Source organism: Denticeps clupeoides, chromosome 19, assembly GCF_900700375.1.
Source record: "Denticeps clupeoides chromosome 19, fDenClu1.1, whole genome shotgun sequence".
Taxonomy (NCBI): domain Eukaryota; kingdom Metazoa; phylum Chordata; class Actinopteri; order Clupeiformes; family Denticipitidae; genus Denticeps; species Denticeps clupeoides.
This window is the reverse complement of record NC_041725.1, coordinates 14,093,672-14,117,119: the sequence shown is the minus strand read 5'-3', so window position 1 is coordinate 14,117,119 and position 23,448 is coordinate 14,093,672. Positions and strand designations below refer to the sequence as shown.

At 44.8% G+C, this 23,448-nt stretch overlaps 4 protein-coding genes across 6 annotated transcripts; 2 read left to right on the top strand and 2 right to left on the bottom strand.

The window, feature by feature from the left end:
* Positions 1-2,142: 2,142 nt before the first annotated feature.
* On the top strand, positions 2,143-3,374 carry sln (sarcolipin). The gene is made up of 2 exons (XM_028962180.1): positions 2,143-2,204; positions 2,516-3,374. The coding sequence occupies exon 2, from the start codon at positions 2,578-2,580 to the stop codon at positions 2,671-2,673; it is 96 nt and encodes a 31-aa protein (XP_028818013.1). The 5' UTR covers positions 2,143-2,204; positions 2,516-2,577; the 3' UTR covers positions 2,674-3,374.
* On the bottom strand, positions 3,115-7,260 carry kbtbd3 (kelch repeat and BTB (POZ) domain containing 3). Of its 3 annotated transcripts, none has more exons than XM_028962177.1 (3): positions 7,181-7,260; positions 5,953-6,204; positions 3,115-5,856 (listed from the first exon to the last, which is right to left on the bottom strand). In XM_028962177.1, exons 2-3 carry the CDS (start codon positions 6,186-6,188, stop codon positions 4,179-4,181), a joined length of 1,914 nt encoding a protein of 637 aa, XP_028818010.1. In that variant the 5' UTR covers positions 6,189-6,204; positions 7,181-7,260; the 3' UTR covers positions 3,115-4,178. The 3 variants fall into 3 exon arrangements, with proteins under 3 accessions (XP_028818010.1, XP_028818008.1, XP_028818009.1); XM_028962175.1 differs by having other exon boundaries at positions 6,307-7,243; XM_028962176.1 differs by lacking the exon at positions 7,181-7,260 and adding an exon at positions 6,646-6,657.
* Positions 7,261-8,170: 910 nt separating this feature from the next.
* slc5a2 (solute carrier family 5 member 2) lies at positions 8,171-12,187 on the top strand. The gene is made up of 15 exons (XM_028961699.1): positions 8,171-8,372; positions 8,439-8,510; positions 8,620-8,724; positions 8,862-8,921; positions 9,223-9,327; positions 9,414-9,519; positions 9,633-9,713; positions 9,827-10,056; positions 10,224-10,359; positions 10,459-10,566; positions 10,930-11,080; positions 11,156-11,324; positions 11,406-11,621; positions 11,697-11,829; positions 11,910-12,187. The coding sequence occupies exons 1-15, from the start codon at positions 8,268-8,270 to the stop codon at positions 12,122-12,124; spliced, it is 1,992 nt and encodes a 663-aa protein (XP_028817532.1). The 5' UTR covers positions 8,171-8,267; the 3' UTR covers positions 12,125-12,187.
* A 1,078-nt stretch (positions 12,188-13,265) lies between these two features.
* On the bottom strand, positions 13,266-22,130 carry fbxo46 (F-box protein 46). The gene is made up of 2 exons (XM_028961698.1): positions 21,691-22,130; positions 13,266-16,105 (listed from the first exon to the last, which is right to left on the bottom strand). The coding sequence occupies exon 2, from the start codon at positions 15,988-15,990 to the stop codon at positions 13,975-13,977; it is 2,016 nt and encodes a 671-aa protein (XP_028817531.1). The 5' UTR covers positions 15,991-16,105; positions 21,691-22,130; the 3' UTR covers positions 13,266-13,974.
* Positions 22,131-23,448: the final 1,318 nt, after the last annotated feature.

Here is a 23,448-nt window from a genome sequence, read left to right as displayed (position 1 = left end):
TGAACGGGTAATTTAGATTCGATATGAGTTATTTTTAATGCGTCTCAACACAAAGTCACCGTGCTGCTAATACATGTGCAATGTATTAAATGTCCTCGGTATTTCTCCTTACGTGAAATAACACGTCTGTGCCATAATGATAATGCACTTTATTCTCACTGTAAATATTCTCTTTACTGCATCTTTTTTTAGGCTTAAAATGGAGCGCACAGACGTCCAGCAGCACTGATCAAGAAGGCACAAAAAAGGCAACTTCCTACTGATTAGTTAATGGTTTTGGCATCTCTTTATTAAATCTGCTACTGCATCTAGTGGGAAACACTGAATGTAATTAGCCCCCGAACTTTCTTTGTCCTAGGCTTTCCAAGTCAAGGACAACCGGTGGGCCCTCAGCCACAAGAGCAAGATATTGAACACTTCTGAAGTCCCTCCGGAGTTTGGGCCACCTGTTCAGCCTTACTTCCCTCTCTTCTTTCTGCTGTAGCCATTATGGCGTCCGCTTCACAGTCTGGCGGCTGTCCCAGAGCTTTTAGCATCAATTCCTGCTCAGATGCCATGTTCACTAACCTTGAAGAGTCCCTGGATCAGACCGCCACTGTGTTCCTTCTTATTTCCCAACAGCAGTTTGAAAGACCAAAGCGATGCCAGTGTATATTTTTAATCAAATGGTCTGTGGTTTGATATGGGAGATCAGCTGGTGTGGGAGAGTAAACGCCACTGAGGTGTTTACACTTTGCTGAAGTCACGGCACCATGCTGCTTCTTATATTTAGGACTGAATTGTGACCGACAGGCCACTTTAACACAAATACCTGTGATTCCAAGCTTTCTATTCTGAAGGAACTGTGGCAGGATTTGCACCCTACTGTGCGCTACTGGAGCTTGAGGACCTCCAGGGCTTTAAACGTGTCTCCCTCAGAGCTCATCCATCGGTCCGGTCAGCCCAGCTGACCCTTCTGTCTGTCGTCCACTGCCGCTCCCGTGAGGGCAGATCAGGATCCCTGTGATCTCTGAGGTCAAACTTTACAACAAAGGCTCTGTTGCCCCCTTCACCTGTCCTCAGGCGTCACATGGCCTGATTGGCCCAGTGACAGGAAGAAGATCCCATTCCCATGGAAACAGGGACTGGTCAGGCCAACAGCTGCGGCTGCCCTTCAGACAGGCCTTTTCGGCCTCCGTTTTTGATAACATAAGTACCACAGAAACAAGACAAAATTTGTATAGCTTTAAATTTTACAGTAGAGCCCAGTCCAAAGGGGCGCATTGCTTCCGATTTGGTATTTGGCAAGCTCCTCCAAAGCGTTCATCCACTGCCCTTCAAAACAAATGTTTTCCGTGCATCAGTTTTTTTTTTTCCATCCCCACACAGCGTGCAAATGTCAGGCCACTTTCAAAGGCTCCAGCGGAATCCCTGTGCATTTTAATCGCCCAAGGTGGTGTAACCAGAGCCTTGTGTTTTTTAAATAGTGATGTTGCGCATCTTCCTCTCTCCTGAGACGGGTTTACATGAATCACCGCAGGCTGCAGTGGCATTACAGTGTGCCTGGGTGAAAGAAACCTCTTGCTGAAACATGTGAATTATTGCTTGTTGTTATTAAATGTCGGCATTAAATTTACATAACAGTGTTATTGCCCACTCTGGTTACCTAATTTTGGTACCTCATTGTCCATATTTATATGCCAAAATTTTCTGCCCTGCTGGAAAAAGCTGAAGTTATGACACCTTATATCACCTTTAAAACACGCACACCAAATTAAGGTTTTTGCTTTGTGTTTAAACTTAGTCCATCTAAAACTGATGTGTCTCCAATAAGGTTTATTATATTAATGTTGACCTTTTATCCACTGGCCACAAGTTATCCTGAGAAGTCCTACACGTGCGTATGGGGACAACATGGTCTTTACGCCAGCATCTTACAAATATTCCATGTGAAACAGTGTCAGAGGAAAGGCTGGCAGACACACGTTGATTTGTCCTATACATCATACAATGGCCTAAACCACTCTAATCCTCCAACAATGGATCTATGGGTCTAAATACCTCCTGTGTCACATCACCACAACACTTCTGTCTGCCCGAGGGGGGCGGTCCGCTGCTCATCGGCTACATTAGGGGGCTGACATGTTTGGGTAAACATTGGAAACAGAGCATTGGAAACATCGCTGAATTTGTCCATTGTGCTCTTTGTGTCAGCTCAAAGCAAGGTAAGAAATCCAATTAATTCTGACTTTATTGAGGTGACATTTGAGATGTCTGCTTGCAATACAGCATTATTGAGATAGTTTTAGTTCTTCATTAAACTCTTAGTAATTTCAAAAGTTGTCCATGGGTATGTGCAATTGGCAAGTAAAATGTGTCTCTTTAGTCTTTGGATATGTGAGCTCAGACAAAGACTTAACAAGCAGAGCGGATATCTGACGTTTAGTGCTCAGAAAAGCAAATTAGTTGCCATTAATTAGTATTTCCTGATAGCAATAGGGTAATTATCATGTCTCTGTTCTTCTTTCACCCCAAGACTCAGGACACTAGCAAATCTGCACTGCTCGCAACATCCATCGACCCCAGCACCCCCGCACAATGGACCGTTCCACACAGGAGCTCTTCCTAAACTTCATGATTGTCTTAATCACAGTGCTGTTGATGTGGCTGCTGGTCAAGAGTTACCAAGACTGATCCATGGGGGCTGGGGAGCCATGCTTTACAGAATGGACAGCCCTTCTCCTTTCGCCATCCTCATGGAATGAATCTCAGCAACAACAAAAAAATAGTACACTGCTCCTAAGTGCTGGAGCAAAATGTCAGTTCCGCAGAACTTTAAGCATTGTTACAGTGTTACGGTTCACAGCCATATAGTCTGTTTGTGTTGTGGTATTGTCTATTTTGGAAGTCTTGCTGTTTAACTGATATGAAAATCATGAAGAATCTGTGATCCTGTTTGTGATTTATATCAGACAATCTGATTAAGTTCATTGACAGTGTGGGATCCTGGGAGTGCAATGATGCTTTTCACTCCAGATGTATTGTGTGATTCATCATTTATTGTGCTTAAACGGGTTATAATAGAACAGTGTATTGTTAGCAAAACCATTTATTAGAAATACAGATTGTGTGTGATGTCTGGTTGTGATCTGAAACAAATGTGACATGAAAAGTGACATGAATAATGCAAGGCAAAGAAAGAATTCATACCATGAATTAGGCACCTTGAAAACTCTCAACCATCTGAGTGACTATGCCTGTAATTTACAAGCACACTAGCATTGCTTATGGAACTGCTCTGGTAAACCTGCAGAAAGAAAGCATCATACCAGTGTAATAAACTGCATTTTTCTAAAGAAGAGTCCAACTCACACTAGGAAAAGGTTGTTTGTGAACAAACTATGATAAAATGATAAAAGAAAACTGTAGTTTGTTGAAAAGTGGTTTACAGGATCGAGCAGGGTGACTTGTGAAAAAGTGAGATACGAACCAAGGTCTCACGCACCAAAGCCTAAAGACATCATTTCTTGGCCGTAGGGGAACTTGACATGCTCAGCGCAGTCAGGGATTACTTGTCTCCTCTACAGTGGATGCATGGAAGTTTTTGTTTAATCGAAGACAGCGTGAATCTTAATACATGTTTAAGGACGAACCCTGTAATTCACTGTTTTAAGCACGAGTGGCGCGCTTGCATGTAGTGTTGAAAGCGTTCCTCGGACCAAAGGCTCGCATCCTAGCCACTCAGTACAGAAGAACCATCATTTTCACAGCACAGTAGTTAATAGTGGGTTAGTTCACCATAATAGGCATTTGAAAGCGCTGAATTACAATGAAAAAAGGGAACAAGATTTTGGCTTTTCAAGCCAAAATAATTGATCAACTCCTGTGGGATTTGAAAAGTGCACTTCTTTAAAACGGTATATCTAAAAACAGTATATCTGAGGCAAGTGACCAGTCTGCATATTGTGCTTGAAGCAATTTAAATAAAACAGCATTGCAATCCAATGTGACTGAGGATATAGAAGGTTTGACCTTTACTTGGTGCTTTTAAAGTACCCCTTAATGATTGTTAATTATTTCATAGTACATTATTTCACTACACATATAATACAATTAATGCAGTGTAGAGTCAGAATATCTTAACTGCAGTAAGAGATAAAAGTTCACACTTTTGAAAAATAAAAGTTTTAAAGAAGTGTTTATTTGTTGTCAAATGAGGAACTGCAGCATTTTGTCCCTGTCCTGGGATCTCCATGTTCATCTGATGAGTCCACAGCATCGGATCTCCAGGGATCTCTGTAGCGATTGAAGCTCAGCACCTGGCAATGGAATTCGGTGAGTGCCTGGGGCATAGGGGCCACCTCTTCCCACTCGGAACGGCCACTGTGGTACACCTGCACTTCATCTGTGATCTCGTCCGGCGAGTAGTCGCCGCCCAGGATGTAGATCTTGTCCCTAATGCCGATGGCGCCCGCGTTAAAGCCGGCGCACTCAAATGAGCCCTCGCCTTTCCACACGCACGTTTCGGGGCAGAAGCTGTACACCTTGTAGGTGGAGAGGTCACACAGGTAGAGGGTCTCGTTTACTGGTACGGCTTTGACGAGCGTGGCGTGGAAAAACTGTCCGAACTCCGCCACCAGCTGAGTCCACTGGTCTGTCACCACATTGTAGCGGAAGAAGCAGTCCAGCGACGGGTTAAAGACATCAGCGATCTCCACCTCTGATCCTAGGGTGTAGATAATGCTCCCGCAGGCGCTGGCTTCGGGAAAGTAAATTCCTCGGGGCAGAGGGCTGACTGACCGCCAGTGCTGGCTGAGAGGGTCATAGTACTCCACATCCAACAGGCTGTGAACGTCCCGCTGACCCCTGGTCTTGCCGCCGATGACGTAGATGCGATTCTGGGCGGTGACGGAGGTGTGCATGGTGCGAGGCCTCTGCATGCTGGGGGCCGAGGTGAAGCTGTGTTTCACGGGGCAGTAGCACCAGACCTCGGCCGTTGCCTCATGGTGGGGTTCTGCAATGTGAAGCCGCACCGTTCGGCAACAGTTGCCCCGGCAACCTCCCGTGACAAACAGCTTCTCGCCAAAGCTGGCGAGACTGGAGCCCGGCATGTCCGAGAGATCAGCCGCCTGCTGAGGCAGCTCCTTCCAGTGATCCGCGTTGACGTTGTAGCAGAACGCATGTCGGATTTCCCCATTCTCCTCCGTCTTGTGGACGTAGATGTAGCTCTCTGTCGTGGAGGGCCTAGCATCAGGAAAGAAGCCACTGAACCCTCGAACACGACACAGTGCCTCCCTGACCTGCCGGGCACACTCCCCATCATCCAGCACCAGCCCCTCAGACTGGCTCAGCACGTCCAGGGAGGCCAAAGGCAGCTGGTGGAGCCTGACATGCGACAGCAGGCTCGGCAAGAGCCTCTGCCGGACCTCCAGGTCATGCTTGATCCATAAAAGTAGCGCCTGAAGCACGGCCCCCTCATCGGGCACGTCGAGACTATCTGCGGCCAAGCACGTCTGCAGCACGGAGACGGGCATCTCCAGGAAGTCCGCCGTGGCACTGAGAGTGTGAAAGTTCTGAGTTATAAACTCGGCAGCACGCCGCAACAGACGGGCCGAGCCGTAGCCCTCAGCGACAGCGAGGAGCTGCAAGCAGTTCGACAGGTCAAGTGTTTTAATGAGGAAGTCGCTGCATGCCTTTGAGAGGATGGACACCTGCAGGAAGGAGGAGAGCTGAAATAGCATGTCCACGTTGCCCTCTGTGATCTCGATCTGGCCAGTGTAGGCAAAATCCAGGAAGGCCTTGACTGCACAAGGAGAAAGGTTGCTCATGGTCACGGTCCCATCATCGCGTTCTCTCATGTTCACGTCAAACATGGCCCTGTATGAGACAATTTCAGTCAAATTCAATGGATTAATACAATTCCTGGAAGGTTAAGGAGTTCAAATAAACATGTAATGTGAAGTACACCCATACCTGAAGAAGTCGCTGCACGCTGCCAGGACACAGCGGTGGCATGGGAAGGTCTCGTCGCGAACCTGGATGCTGAAGTCAAACAGCAGGCCGCGCTCGCGAAAGCCTCGAAGCACACTCAGAATCTGCAGCCCATGGGACTCCGCCACCAGCACCATGGACCTTCGCTCTGGCGCCCCATTACATGCCGCCCTAGGCGAGGACGGCCCCGGCGCCACGTGGTGACAGTGCTCGTCCATCACTCCACACGCTCGGCTGCAGTGTCACAAATAGGCAGTAGGTTTTTGCATTGTGAGAGGAAAAACTTGAGGTTTAGCCAATATTTTATTTTACTTTATTTTATTTTAATATACCTACCACGATATAGATGGTACATGGATGACAGGAGTCAACTATTTAGTGCAGAAATACACACTGAACCCTGTTAACCTGGAATTCTAAATATTTCTGCTGAACTGTAAGACATACGTGATCCACAGCGGTCTGCCCTGAGCCAGAAGCCACTCGTTCCACGTGCCATTAATAATTCATTGCCGCGAAATTCTGCCAGTCCGGCTGCTGACGCCACGGGATGTCGTATTCAGGCCAACCAGAGGTGGAGCGACACGCCTTCACGATCGTGACAGACAGATCTGGGGAGTTTAAGCCGCGACGAAGAGCGAATTTTAGGTCCGACCGAGAGCGGCGGCTACTCACGGTTTCAGCACCCCGGACAGCAGCCACCGTGGCTCCGCCCTGAACGGCCCGTACCGGAAACGCGTCAAGTCCTGTTGCCATAACCGCGCATTTCCTGCTGAATTGAGCTTCGTTTTTTACAGTGAGGTCTGGAAATATAAATGCACTGTAGCAACGGCATTCACACAAGCGCTTTTTTACATTTTTGTTTTGCTTAATATAAATTGAAAGACGTTCATAAGGTTTGGGAAAGACACATTTCAGTCTGTAGCTTTGTATTTGTGACTTATCTGGCAACGTTGAATAAAAAAAGCGTCAGTTTCAGGAATGTTCACATGTAACACAAAATGTTCACATGACTTATGCACTGATATTACAGTTTATGGTGAGATTTATACAGAGGTCTAATAAATAATTTGATAGTGTGTTTAGTGTGATGGATGAATGACGTATGTATGATGTATTTGAAGAATAAAACACATATTATTTACTAAAAACTGAACAGTGACTACATATACTAAATGCCATTGAGAAGAATGAAAAAGTGGGCACATACATAAGTTATCCCTAGCAATGGAAGAAGTGGCACTAGAGAATGCCAGCTGTCCACAGCACCAGCATAGGGGCACAGCAGAGTTCCCTGACGTGGACACCTTCAGTATAAAAAACGTTGGGCACTGCACTCCGTTATTGGTTGTTTGAACAAGTTCTTGTTCATACCAGCCAGTATGTGTTAATTATTACCTCCATTAATAAAGCCCTGCATCAGCCGATTTTATTTTGGCCAAAGGTATTGCCAAACAATATTGTAATATGTTCTTCCATTTCCTCCTGCACTCCTTTTTCCACTTTCCACTTTCTGCTTTACTTACTGTGTGTTTTCTTAATACACTTGAGCACCTTTTTAATACATAATACATACCTCTTCACCCGGAAATATATTTACTAAATAAAACTAAAAATCGTATATAAAATACTTTTAGCTAAATGTACAAATAAAAACAAAAAATACAACCAAAATCCACTTTTGAAATGTAAACCTAATTTGATTCTTATGCAATTAGATTACATTTTTTTAGATTACTTCTCACCTACAATTGAGGTAGGTGAGTAAAAAAAATTATTCTAATTCAGGAAAACAAAGAATTGCTAAAAGCTTTCCCTCATTCAAAGAGCACACTTTGTGCAGGGGTGCCTATTTCTGTCAGCTCTTTCACATGACCGTCACACTGTCCATGTCCTCAGGTCAGTCAAGGGAAACCAAACTGTGGCATTGTCTTGTAAATCATTACTTCTTCTGCGCTACAAAACAATATCCCCTTATTTACCACAAACAATCTACACTGGGAAAAAAAAACTATATTGGCTATCGCAGTGACTGTAATAAAGGTAAAATGTGGAGGCTAGTCAGTCAGACAGCCTGCTGATTGAAAAAGATGATCCAGAGCCTTTACTTTTTTTAACGCCCCATCCTTGCACAGGTAAGGACGTGTTAATTATTAGAGCCATAAATAAACCCCCTGCATCAGCCTCTTTAGTGGCCAAAGGTCTGACTGAGTAAGAAGATTCCGCTCCACCAAGACATCCTTTCATTTCTCAGTGGATTCCTTTGATTTGAGTTCTTTTCAGAACCTGCCTTGAACATGGAGGCAGTCACACCTGTCAGCGAAGAAAAAAACATCAACAACGCAGCCGACATAATAGTCATATTATGTTATTTTGCTGTGGTTATGGGAGTTGGCATCTGGGTAAGTATATGTTGGTACTTATGCAAGCATTTGCAAATGTAAGCAAAATTGTCATCTGCTTTTCAGTCAATGTTTCGAATCAATCGTGGAACTGTGGGAGGATATTTCCTGGCAGGACGCACCATGGTGTGGTGGCCAGTGAGTCTTTAAAGTAGTAGTTTTTTTTTTTCTTTACTCTCAAATAACTGTTGCGATTTTCTTCCTCTCTCTATGGCAGCAAATCCACTCAGCATGTCCTCCTTTCTAGGTGGGTGCCTCTTTGTTCGCCAGTAATATTGGCAGCGCTCACTTTGTTGGCCTGGCCGGTACAGGGGCAGCCAGTGGTATAGCAGTGGGGGGGTTCGAGTGGAACGTAAGTGTGTCCCCTGGCACTTTATTCCCCATGATTTCATTCAATTGAATATGAATAATGAGCACTGTTACATTTTGCTGCCGAGTGCAGCACTGTGTCTGCAGCCATTCATGGTGATGTATTTCGCCCTTGGTTAGGCTCTGTTCACTGTGCTGCTGTTGGGTTGGTTGTTTGTCCCCGTCTACCTTACCGCAGGGGTATGTTACACCAAAAAGCTACTGTTATTATTATTATTATTATTATCACCCAGTCTTGGTCACCCTCTTTCAATTGACAGACAAATAAAAGTTTATTCGCATTATTCAATAGTTCTTTGCAATATGGGCCTTGAACTTGTGGCCAGAAGATTTGTCCAGGTTTCATATTTGACGTCCTTGTAAACATGTAGATAACATTTATCTCACTGTTTAATATCAGTAAAATCAAAGTCAAATGTGTTTTCCAAAATCAATAAATTGTCCATATTTTACCCTGTGCTTCATAAAATCCACATTTCAGGTGATCACTATGCCACAATACCTTAAGAAGCGTTTTGGAGGCACTCGCATTAGTTTATATATGTCCACCATCTCGCTGTTCCTCTACATCTTCACGAAGATTTCTGTAAGCGCATCCAGTTTTTTTTCTCCTAAAATGAGCATAAAGGTTACGTATAGATGTTCTCAATAACCACAGCTTCGCTCCCGCAGGTTGACATGTTCTCCGGGGCTGTATTCATCCAGCAGGCTCTGGGATGGAACATCTATGTGGCTGTGATCACGCTGCTCTTTATTACGGCCATGTACACGGTCACAGGTCTCCAAAGCTTTAGAAACCCTGTTCTCAATCGATTAAAATGCTTTAACCATAACTTGATTGATCACTCGGGTAGTGTTCGCTTTGCTTCTTAACTGAAATGTTCTCATTAGGTGGACTAGCTGCCTTGATGTATACTGATACTGTTCAGACCTTCATCATCATCACTGGAGCGTTTGTCCTCATGGGCTTCTGTAAGGACAAATTGGACATCATGCAATGGATTCAGTGAGAAGTGCATACATACTGCAAATGTGCCTAAAACCTTTTGTCTATTTTATCATTTACAAAAACCCATGCCTGCCAGCATTTTATGAGGTAGGAGGGTACAGTGCCCTGTTAGAAAAATACAGTGCCGCCCTGCCGCTCCAGAGGCTGTCCATGGATCCTGAGCGCTATAATATTTCAGAAGAGTGCTACATCCCCCGCGAAGACGCCTTCAAGCTTCTGAGAGACCCTCTGCATGGGGACATGCCCTGGCCAGGGGTCATTTTTGGCATCGCCATTGTTGGCTCCTGGTTTTGGTGCAGTGATCAGGTAAACAGCATGCACTTTCGGGGTACATCCAATAAATGTGGAGTCAATGGGATTTTTTTTCATTTATTTATTCAGATAGATTGTGACCCACTCTGATAAAGAGTAATGCACTTAAAATTAAGTGCAATTTAACTTGCATAGTGACTTTATGTCCTTTTCTCCAATAGGTCATTGTGCAACGCTGTCTGGCTGCACGAAATCTCATTCATGCCAAGGCTGGCTGTATCCTATGTGGCTACCTGAAGCTGCTTCCTGTCTTTCTTATGGTGTTCCCTGGTATGATTAGCCGTGTGCTTTACCCAGGTAAGTAAGCCTTGAAATACCGCATACTGTTAAATGTCAATGGATAGACCACAATTCTGGAGAACGTGTTACCAGTTTTTTTTTTTTTTTTTAATGCAGATGAAGTGGGCTGTGTGGTGCCAGAAATCTGTAAGAAGGTTTGTGGGACAGAGGTGGGCTGCTCCAACATTGCATATCCCAAACTAGTGGTCTCTCTCATGCCCACTGGTAATCATGACCATTTATTTTAACTTCACAATAATAATGGTGGGTGTCAGGGGAGTCGAGGTTTGGTCTGGAAGAACCACATCCCAGGAGAGTAATAAGGAACTGACCTTCAACTGCCATCAGAACATGTCACGTAAAGAACTACATCCAGGGAATCACTCATTCTGGTTCAGAAAAGGGGTGTGGCTTAGGGAGAACCAGGGAACATCCTGTAATGTGGATCTCCACAACTGAACCTGGCAACCGCAAAGTGTGCAAAGTGTGCAGTATATTGTTCAAAGTTTGAGCAACTTTTTACTCTATTGTCACTTTCTTGTGATAAAAATAGGATTTTTAAAAGATGTGTCCCTCTGTTGGTCTCAGGTCTGCGAGGTCTGATGCTTGCTGTAATGCTGGCTGCTCTTATGAGCTCTCTGGCCTCCATATTTAACAGCAGCAGCACCCTGTTCACCATGGACATCTGGACACGAATCCGCCCACAGGCCCGAGAGCAGGAGCTCATGATTGTCGGCAGGTTCGAAATCCTCCCTTGTAACTTCACCCAGCATTTTTAAAGCTATGTGATCGTAAATTTACAAATCTCTGACAGGGTGTGGATTCTCTGCATCGTAGCTGTCAGTATCTGCTGGATCCCAGTTGTTCAGGCTGCACAAAGCGGCCAGCTGTTTGACTACATCCAATCAGTGTCTAGCTACTTAGCCCCACCCATTGCTGCAGTGTTCTTCATGGCACTGTTTGTGAAGAGGGTCAATGAGCCAGTAAGTAGATGGAAGTTGAACAACATAACCAACAAAAAAAAATACAACAAAAATTAATGGCAAGGCTTAATTCTGTTTCAGGGGGCCTTCTGGGGTCTGATGGGTGGCCTCGCCATAGGCCTGTCTCGAATGGGTGCCGAGTTTGCATTTGGCACTGGAAGCTGCGTATTCCCTTCAAATTGCCCTGATATAGTGTGTGGGGTTCACTACCTCTACTTTGCCATCATTCTTTTTTTCTGCACCATTGTCCTGGTCTTCCTAGTGAGCTACAACACCCCACCCGTTGATGACAAGCATGTGCGTGCCCCTCCCTAGTTTGTTTGAACATTCTTACAGTTCAACACAAATTCTGATAAAGCTGTCCTTACGCAGCTCCACCGCCTTGTCTTCAGCCTGCGATTCTCTAAGGAGGAGAGGGTGGACCTGGACATGGAGGAAGAGGAGCGGGCAAGGAAGGCCCGTAGAGAAGCAGAAAGGAAAACCAGGGATCGGGCAGAAAGAGAGGGTAGGAAATTACACACGGGCATAATTTCCTCTGCAAAAACCTTCTTGGTTTGCATGTTCGGTGCATCACTCTTCCCGCAGCATCAAGCCATACTCAGTCTGTGCTCCGGCGACTCATTGCCTGCTTCTGCGGAGGGAGCGGATCCCAGGCTCCGGAGCCCACGGAGGAGGAGGCCATCGCGGCATCCAAACAAATACCGGACATAAGCGAGGACCCCAAGTGGCGGCACGTTATTGATGCTAATGCACTTATAATGATGGCCGTTGCTATTTTCTGTTGGGGTTACTATGCATAACGAAAACTGGGGAAAGCTTCATCCACTTTAACATAAATAAATATCCAAGTGCTCCTAGACGTCACTGGACTTTTTTTTTTTTTTTTTTCTTTATTAAAGGCCCATTTTTGTGCAATGTAAGGAATGCTTGCTAGTTTGACTTGAATATTTTTCAGGGACTCAACTTACATTTACATTTATGGCATTTTTCAGATGCCCTTATCCAGAGCGACTTATAATCAGTAGTTACAGGGACAGTCCCCCCTGGAGAAACTTAGGGTTAAGTGTCTTGCTCAGGGACACAATGGTAGTAAGCAGGATTTGAACCTGGGTCTTTTGGTTCATAGGCGAGTGTGTTACCCACTAGGCCACTACCACCCCATATCCAAAGGTACTCTTTCATAATGATCTAATAAAATAGTGTACCCCCAGTCTGATTTATAATCACTTTCCTTTCACTATAAAAAAAGTTAAGGGTAGCCATACCTATATACTATCAAATGTGGACATAAAACACCAAAACGAAGCAAACAGCACTCCTTAAAAACTAGCCAATCGCATCTGTATAATCGAACTGCGACACTTTTCCTTTCAGCACAAATCTTATCAGGCTTAAAAGATGGTTCTTTTCCTGGGGCTGCCCTCCCCCTAGTGGTGAAAGTATTAACATTCTTTCATAATTTCAACTTTTATTTTACTGGCATCATACTTTCATTTGAATAAATCAAGCTTTATCTAAAAATATATATATAAAAATACAAAAATAAATAAATAAATAGAACCTTTTGTTTTCAATCACAAAAAGGGTCTAATACCAGTTTTAAATCACTTCTGTTTATTTTAGAGGCAAATATTCCCATTAGCATTGGACGACTGAAACCTACAACGGTCTCCCACACCCAGGCCAGAGTGACCAGCATCAAAAGTTCTTTTTACTTCCTGTTATGCAGTCTGAGGGAAGGTAGGCGGAATGAATGAGTGGGATTAAGGTTTGAAGCTGGTGCTGAGATTTCAATGGCCTCTCATTTTTCCTTGCCAACATGCAGCAAATGACTGACTGCACTGGCAAGAGCTGCCCTCTGCCAACAAGCAGACAGATGGAAGGAGGTACAGGGTGTGGGGGGCAAAAAAAAAAAAAAAAAAAAAAAACGGAATTCTAAAAATCGTTTAAAAAAACAACAAAAAACACTTTTTAACAGGGAAGGGGAGGAAAAAATGGTCCTCAAAAACAGGAAGAAAGCAAAATAATAATAATTATAATAATTCACTCACACCCACACACAATCCATAACAAGCAATAAAATCTTTTTCACAAAAGTGACATCAGGCCTTAGCAAAGTTACATTGAATTGCTCTTTTTTTGTCCCCAGTGTCAGCATCTCATCAATTTAATGTTTCCACAACCCTACCGCCCCCCCTCTTCACTAGACAGTTAGGCGTTTAGTGGCAAGCCATGGCTGTTTTCGCATCTCTGTATTCCTTCCTCCTGGGTATTTCGGGGAGGGGGGGGGGGGGGGGGGGGGGGACAGGGGGACCAGCTCAGAAACCAGGCACGATAAGAGACGGCCAAGCCAAAATAATGACCTGCAACCACATTACGAGTAAATGCAAAGATCTTAAATCCCATGCAGCAGAATTTAAATTGCATTTTTCCGCCCGCCTCAGTCCGACTCACGGGCATCGACCTGCCAGCGACGGGTGTGAGGTTCCGGGGGCCCAGAAAAACTCATACAGACTTGATAGCGAGGTTAGAGTGCTAAGACAAAGGGAGGCAAAAAATTCAGACCTAAACATTTTTCATGGCATGAGGTAAAGGCAAAAGCTGAGGGAAGAGGGGAGGAAATCTGGGGTTCCCAGCCCAACCCCGCCCTTTACCTCCCATCATCCCTCTTGCTGCGGTTTTGAACGAGCTCGCAGGGCTGCACCCAGTTGTTGTCGTGCAGCCCCACCCGGCAGCCGGGCGTGTCCTTGTCCGTGCGGCGGCAGCACATCCAGTAGGAGCGTCCGTAAGGCAGGTCGTGGTGGTAAGGTTTGGGGTGCCAGCGGCAGAGCGAGACGTCTCCGCGCTCGTACTGCCGCTTGCACTGTTTGCAGGGGTCGTCGCGGTACAACGGGTCCTGGTTCCAGCGGGAGTCTGTGGCGTGCACGCCGTAGGTCTCGATCAGGGCCTTGAAGTCGTGGCAGGTGCACTTGAGGGCCGCCAGTGAGCGTGTGGGCAAGTAGCTGAAGATGTTGACCATGATATGATCTGGGAGGAGCAGCATGTACTGGCGGGGCTCCAGGAGCCGCTGGATCTGGAATCTGATCTCCAGGAAGTCATGCGAGACGTGGCGGTACAGGCGGCACAGCGAGGAATCGGCACATTCCTCCACACTGGTCAGAGAAGGGTCCAGCGGCTCGGCCGAGGGCTTGTTGTTGTTGGCGCAGTCTAAAGAACGCATGCCGCTGCCGACAGCATCGCCGCCCTCCTCCTCAGAGTTCGGCGGCTGCAGGAAGAACAGCTGACCAGGGGGTGGGTCCTCGGAGGCGTCTGCGGGAGCGTTTCCGCTGGGCATGGCCAAGCACACCGTCTCCTCCTGGACATTCTCGGTGCTGTCCTTACCATAGAAGACACACTGGTCCACAGCACCAGTCACCACCACCTCCACATGGAAGCCGGTCACTCGTTCTCGAGACACCGCCTTCTTCTCCCCTGAATCGGGACTGGCATCCGGCATCGTTGACGGAGGACGGTCCGTGTGATTCTCCCCAAGCGTGTCCGCCTTTTGAGTGCCGGACAATAGGACACCTGGGTCGCGAGATGAAGGACTGACAAGTTGGTAAAGATCACAGGTGATCTTCTCTTTGGCCCGGGCTCCTGTCTGACCTCCTGTAGCTCCACAACTCATGAACATACACCTGGACCGGCCAGCAGGTTCCGACTGCGAGCGTGGGTCCAGGCTGGACACTCTGAAGGCGATACGCACCTCCCCACGACCATGGGCTGGCACGCCACCACTTCCAGAGCAATCCCTGTCGTCACCGAAGGAGTCAAAGCTGGGTCGCATAAGCGCCTTCTCCAGGTGGTGCTGCTGGGACTCAAAATGTGCCACAGCCTGAGCGACCCTCCTGCACTCCTGCTGCTGCTCCTGCTCGGGCTCAATGTCTCTGAGGGAGTCAGGTGGGGGAGTGGCCTCCTCGGGAGTGTAGACGTCCGGAGCAGAGTCAGAGCCCATGCCCTGGAGAACCGCGTGCTGTAGACTGGTGGCTTGACCTTGGGCCACCATGCCTTGCAAGGCCATGGCCGTGCGCTGTTCTACCAGGGCCACCATCTCCGCAACAGACAAGAGGTCCGTCTCACTCACCCCGACGCCATCTTCTGAAGTCGCCGAGTCCAGAGGCTGGGACTCGCTGGACACATTCTGGGCCCTGGTGGGTGGGTCATATGACGAGCAGCGGCGCCGACGCTTGGCTTTAGTGCAGTCGGTGGCCCAGTTCCCTTTCACCTTCATGGCACTAGGACGGGGGATCCCTGCGCCGCTGAACTGGTGGGCCACAAAGAAGGCAATCTTTTCCTTGGTGTTGCCTGGCTTAATGACATACCAGGTGTCAAGCAGCACTCTTCCATCTTCAATCTGCGAGGTGGGAGAGGGAGGAGCAGGGGGCGGTGGAACCTGCAGGCCGGTGCCTTGGGCTGGTGGGGTGTTTTCTGTGCCAGCATCCTCTTGCGGTTGCTCTCCAGCTCCACCGTTCTCCAAGGACATGCGGCAGGTGGTGTCAGCCTTGCAGAGGGTGGCTGTTGCCCCGCTGCCACCTGTGCCCCCACTGTATGGCTTGTTCTGGGAGTAGGTGCCAAAGGGGCGTGGGCACCAAAGCCGAATGTGAGAGAAGGTATCGCGGTTCATCATGGGACCCAAATTAACATATCTGCCACTAGGCTGGAAAGCCACTGTGCACTTCACCACTCATTTTCCCCTTTACATCCATGGAACATGGAGGCACCACCACACGAACATGTACAATCTGTGGGAGGAAAAAAAAAAAAAAAAGATTAATTTCAAAACAAAAAATAGGGAAACCATTACCCATTGAATTACAAAAACATTTTTTTTGCTACAGTCACATCTACTAAATATGTCTCAATTCACAGATTGTTTCAGATTCATGATTCAGGAACAGTTTCTACTCCAGTGCCATCAGGTTATTCAACACATAGTAACTGGGGTTCTCTATGAGCAATAAATCGATTTACGCTTCACTGAATATATAACTTACGTAACATTATGCACTGTCACTTAAATTATGCACATTCACTTTATGCAACTTAGCCTTCTGTGACTTACTTATTGCTGCTGCACTTTGTCTTCTATGTATCATGTTCAATATTCTGTCTACGTGGGAGGGGTTTTCAAGTAAGAATTTCATTATGCTCTGTAAACTGTAATTTGTACATATGAAAAACTTCAACCTTAACCACACTATGTAGGATGATTCTCTATGTGAAGAACAGGACCTTTTGATAATTCAAGTTACTTTATCCCCATTACATAGTCAGAACTATGAAGACATGTGACATGTATGTAGAACTTTTTGTGCCTTTCTAGCAGTTTGAAAACTTCCCATGTGATGCACGGGACACAGAAAACTACTCTCACTTGTTAAAACAAACTTTGACAATAGATTTCTATGAACTCTATAAGCATTCAGACAAAACTATTGTACCAAATACTAAAATGAATTATGGGTGTCAAAACTGTACAACACTTCAATAAAATAATGTTTATGCAATGCCAATATATTCAACTAAAAAGACAATGTCACTGATCCAGAAGCAACATGACTGCTGATAAGTTTAACATATGATAGCCAGTACTAAGAGTGAAAATGTAGCTAATATTTTATTTCGCCCGGCGAAATGTAGTAATATTTTAATTAAGCCGGATGCACTATTACACATATAAACTGAACTATGTATGGGTTATGATCATTTGCTTTGAATTTAATTGAAACTAGTTAAAAATTTACATTGCGAAAGGTTAGTGTTTCAAATGTATTTTATAAATTGACTGTTTTGCAGACATTAAAATTAAATTATGTTCCACATTATAGGAGTATCCATCTTGAATATTAAGACAGTACATTTTTGTTTTTGCATGCTTTTTTTTTTTAGCATTTTGGTTTAATTTTCCCAAGTTCAAGCTCAACTTTGTCAACTGTCAAAATACACCAGGCAGGCCTGTAGCATCCTACTGCCCTTGCGGTGGCGTGGTAAAATTATGTGGTTGAAATAAAGTTCTGGAAACTGTGCTCATTATATATTTCAATAAGCATTACAAAATTTCATCAAGCATTACAAAGTCACATGGTACACAAATCTCATTCGAGCAAGATTACATTTCATAGGACAATTGTTTTGAATATATTTGGCCATTATAAAATCCCGTTTTATAAGTCTTAACCTTAGCTAAGCTAGGCTAAGCTAGCGAAGCTATGCATTCCTGTGTTCAAGTCAGAAGCCAAACAACGTTTTGGTTAAACGTAAGCACTATAATACTGGATTTTATAATGGCCAAATATAATCAGTTGTTTAGCCTTTCCAGGGTTTGTTGTTCGACAGTAATGTTTTTTTAAAGTAAAGACTTTTTTGTGATTATTTAATTTAGTAGAATATTGTATTTTGAAAGCACTGGGCATTTCAAGTTGTTATAAGTAGTTTGTATGTTTCACTTTGAAATTAAACATTTTACTATTAGTAATTTGTATGCAACTTTTCATTGAAATACAAGCAAGTGCCCTTTATCATATCGCATATCGCAATATTGATCTCAATAATCGCAATATGTCTTTTTCCCCAAATCGTGCAGCCCTAATTTCAAGCCTAACAAAAAGCACTCCATGTATCTACATCTAAAACCGTACTATTTTTTCATACCTAAATATGAAGAATTGTGTCAGTGTAAATAGACCAAAAACCACTCACTCATGCACTCATTTTATACAACTGCCTATTCCTTATGCGTTGTGGCTGGGACAGGGTGCAGGGCGAGGACTAACCCACGGAAAGCACCAGTTGTGGACACACAGACACAACATACACTCACACCTACAGTCAAGTTAAAGTCGAGAATTGACCTAGTGTATATTCCTCTGGGAGGGAAAACCAGCACAGACACAGCCAGAGCCTAGAATCCAACCCCCCAAACAACTGACCTCCTGTGCAGAATGTACTTCTATTTAAAGTGAATGTAAAACCTATAGGTAAAGGTCACGTCACCCACCATAGGGTGACCAGGTGCAAGATGTTATTAGGGACATGTTACCAATGAGAGTTAATTTTGATTCGTCAGCAGAATTGAGTGTTAAAGCAGGAGGCGGCCTAGCAGGGAAGGAAGGGTGCAGGTTCTAATCCTGAACTGCCAAGGTGCCGTCCCCACACACTGCTCCCCTGGTGCCTTTAATGGCTACCCACTGCTCACTAAGGGTGATGGGTTAAAAGCAGAGGACATGTTTCACAATGACAATCACTTCACTTTCACTTAAGACCTGCCATTTGAAATACATATAAATAACACATAAACGACACTGTTCTGCAGCCACTGACATCCCAGACAGAAAACGGCCATCTCCCAGAACTCTGGGAAAGTTCACAATGTCTTAAACCCATAGTCCATCCCAGGGCCTCCCGTGACCGAATCCTTTCATTCCAACCTTTTGTGTGTCCAACTCACCACATACATAATTAAGTTGTTAATCATCTGATCCTCATTAAGCAGTGGATGGAATGATGACTTTGTCAGGGTTTGAAACCCCTTGTCTATCCGATCATCTGTTAAGAAGCGGCAGATTAAAAACACGATTCATGTAATTGTACCTCACAAGCAGACATGCTGTGGCTGCCGGTCACATGAATATCAATTTCAGTTATCTTTGAGATGCAAATAATGTCTAAAATACATCTTACAGCTGTCATTTAGATACTCTGTTATGGACATTTTCTCACAGTTGTTTCACTGCTTTCTTCTAAGTTGATTGAAACTTTAAAAAAAATCTCTTTAATATATATGCCTCAGCCAAGCTGTTGCTTTTGACTGAAATATTAAAATGTGCTCATTGCAGACCATGTATAAATAAAATCACCAAAGAAAATGCAAGGAATCTCTATATATGCAGGACAAAGGGTCAAAAATGCGTAACATCTGCTCTTTCTTAATGCAAAATGTGTACACACAGTTGCAAGTAATACTAGAAGTATTTGATATAAAAGGTTATTGCTTATATCACCAGCCCTAGGCTATATGGATATATAAAGGAAAATTCACACAAAAGATTTTGTAAAAAGCTACATTCTTTAAAATAATAATTTCTCTTTTAGCAGGCAAATATTAGTGCCGAAATAGTCATACATAATTTGCTTGAAATAATGAGATATGAAGAAATACAGCCCTTATCATAACCAAAGCCGCTCTATGACCAAACCAAATGTTGACTTCGTCCTGAGTTAAAACCTTTTGCAGGGATAAAGTATTTTCTTCATGCGAATCAATCGCCACAAATGACAGCCAGTTGTAGGCCTTTTACGTAATCAGGCAAATCCCCGCAGAGCTCAGGAGCTCTAAAAATCGCTAAAACGGCACACTCAGTGCTATCTGCTCATCTCCTCACGGACTAACGCCGGCTCAGCATCTGATGCACACCTGAGTCATGTGCCTCCATTTCCATGACAGAATATGAAACCCTTCCCAGGAAAGCCGTACCCACAATAACCACGTAACTCCATTAATGCCCCCCCCTGCCTTCTGCACAACCCCCAAAAAGCCCTCATTTAAATAGGCCCCAGTTTCCCCCACCCTTCTCCTCCTTCAGCGTCCGTGGGCCCGGTAGTCCATACAGCAAGGTGATAAATTACGAGAAGCAGAGGCGTCCTCCGCCCGCACGCCGGCGAAGACAATGCAACTGTTGGTGGGGGAAGTGGCGGACGCTCATGCTCCTCACTGCTCCGCAACAATCGGCCTCCTGCTTTGGTCATACATCACGGATGTAAATAGACAACGAGTGGCTTTTGTGAGGATCGCAGTCGGATGAGTCTGGAGAGATTAGGAGAACTGATGGGTGGCACTTGGGGACAATAAAAGTCTGACGCATTGTTGCTTTGTTTCTGCTATCGGCCAACTGCTTTTGCATTAGCACCCCAATAAACATGACAGTATTATGACAGGTACACAGAACTACATTCATTTTTTTCCTCAAAAGGTAAATATTAAAGAATATTCTATGTTGTCAAGTTATGTCAACATATATATATATATATATATGTGTGTGTGTGTGTGTGTGTGTGTTATTCTATTTGTGTCACGTACTGGAGCCTGATAAGCAATACGCTTGCAAAACATCTACTCAGTACAATCAAGGTTACCTTCACAAAACCTACAATATCTTAACTCAATATCAATCGCGCGGACTATTGCCCACTGATGAAGAGAATCGATCGGGTTAACCTTAGCCCCGCCGTGATCAAGCTAATCCAATCACAAGCGAAAGCTTCAACACGTAGCCGGACCTTTATTCGTCGAGCGACTGCCGAAAGGTTCTCAACTCGCATCGCTCACCAAAAACTACGTCAAACGAGCGGTGGCATCAGCCAGCACGAAACGAGCAACGCTGTTACACCCGGAAGTGAAGCTGAATTAACAACATCGAGCGAGTAAACCACACCGTTCACGGCGTGTCCGACCAAACTTGGCGACTTCAAAGTTATGCGCATTGACAACAGTAACAGTCAATTGCCAACTCTCGTAAACGTACAATAGCCCCACTAACCCGGGATAGACATTTAATTAGCTGCCCACACCTTGCGGTCAGCTTGCTAGCAACTATTCAGCGCCAATAATCTGAGGCTTCCTGCTAGTATTAAAGGTGGGAAGGATATTACTGTGGCCACGGGTGATCCACATCAATATTACACTGTAATTAGGCACAAAGACAACCGGGGTTATTGGTGAACCATAGCAAAAAACACACACACACAGATATGCCTGACGTTAAGGCGCATATTAACAAACAGCCATCTGACTAGGTTCACCGGTAGTTAGTTAGTTAGTTAGTTACATGAACTTTGCGGTCAGTTGAAAAAAAAAAATGACAATCAAAACCCAGAAATATAATTTCGATACGCTTTCAACCACGAAATCCATTAGCCGTGGCCAGCTGTAGTACTACAGGCTACAATGGCAAGCAATTAAAATGAAATCGATCGAAGGGCCGGGGGAGGGAAATTAGGCAAATATCAGCTATGCTGCTGCAATTGTGACAAGTGAACGGAAATTCACACGACACGGGACATTTTCGAGGCCAAGTCAATTCGCAGACGCCGGGCTTTTACTTGGCACAGAAATAAACACACATGTTGCTGATACAGTCGGGACCTGCGCGCCAATTGTCATCGCAAGAAAAAAATAGGTGCAAAACATGTCAGGATGCCGTCAGCGTCTAGCTGCCCTGCTAACCGCTCAGAATAAAATAAAATAAAAAAACCCGAGCAGGAACGACGGCGACTTTGCCCTCTACCATCTCGTCTGCGCGCAGCTAACTCGGTGCATGCGGAATCTTACCCCAAAAGCGTTGCCTTTCGGCGCGGACGGACGCCGCTTCGTTCGCGTCTTTCGCACCAGACGTGTCAGGGATCTGGCACTGCTTCCTCGGGGGCGCCGAACGAGGGAGGCATCGGTGCGAGGCTGTCGAGCTGCTGGTAATAAAAGCTACTCGGCTAGCCTTAGCTACGTTAAGCTATCTTGATTTAGCTAATCCACGCACGGGTCTTTTTTTCCCCTCAGAAGGCAAGTCTTGTTTCAGGAAACGCACGTAATGTCGCGGGGGGCCATAAATATACATATATATACAGAATTCAGACGGCCGTCTCGGTCGTGGTGCTGAGCTTGACGACTGCTTGCAGAGCCTAAGTATTTTTCCAAGTTCCTTGCGAAACCAAAACAGTCAGCCATCGGCTAAGGCAGTGGAGCAAGGCCATCTTGTTGACAGGCAGCTGCACAAGGCCATCAGCCAATGGGAAGGCAGGCTCGACGGCGTGCCCATATATGGACGGGCTTGGCTCCCCCCCCAACCGTCTCGTCGCCCCTCCCTCGACCATCCTCTCCTACCGCCCGGCGACTGTGGCTGCCACTTGCCAGCCTTTTCAGTTATTTATTTATTTTTTTTGCATTGAAAGTAGGGATTTTCTTTCATTAGGGAATTTTAAGCAAAAAACACAAGCCATGCTCTCAACACATATTTGGTTAATTAAAAATATGATTGGTTGGGGGGGCAGGTGTGTGGGTGTTGCAGTTCAAACCCTGAAATAAACTTCTTTAAATGGCTACCCTTTGTCTGTATACCCTACAAGTGCATGAATGCATGATAAATTTGGACTGACATAGACTAGGAAGAGGGGGGTGTGTGCATCTGTTCTGAGTAAAAAATTGCTTTTAATTAAAGACTACAAAATAGGTTGCTCTTAAAGCAATACATTATATTAATACCTTATGAAATGCTTGAAATCCTATAAAGACCTACTGTAATACACTGCAAGATACTACGTTGCTTTAAATGGACGCTAAAAAGAAATCCTGATAGACTTGAGGCTCAGTTATTACATGTTGAACAATCATTGTATTGATTTGACCTTAAGCAAAATCATGTTGAATATTTCTGAGTGAAATGACAATGTGTAGGATGTAAGAAGGAGTCATGACTGAAATCCAGTCAAGCCATCTAATGGAGTACTTAGCAGAAACATGCTACTAAAGCCAGTGGGAAAACTACAAACTACAACTCTTGAAGCTCATCGAGAGAATGCCAAGAGCAGTAATCAGAGCAAAGGGTGGCTATTTTGAAGAAACTAGAATATAAAACATGTTTTCATTTATTTCACCTTTTTTTGTTAAGTACACAACTTCACATGTGTTCATTCATAGTTTTGATGCCTTCAGTGAGAATCTACCAATGTAAATGGTCATTAAGCGAGAAGGTGTGTCCAAATTTTTGGCCTGTACTGTATGTTCTATAAAACAGCTCCTCACAAACAGTTTTAAATCTTTTATGTACACCTGTACATCTGACTATGCAGAGGGATCTATGCCTGAATCTGGGAGGATCTTCAACCTTTTCCTGTTTGCAACCTTTTTCATTCTGTGTTCATTCTGGTTTCCACCCACACAAAAAAGAAATGTGGGATCTCTAATTACCCTTTCAATGTGTGTATTTGTAACGTTTTGGGTGTATCCCCATGTGAGCCCCATGCACTGTACTACCACCAATTATAGGCCTCAGAAGGATTTATTTCAGATTGATAAATGAATGCTTTATGTGAAGTC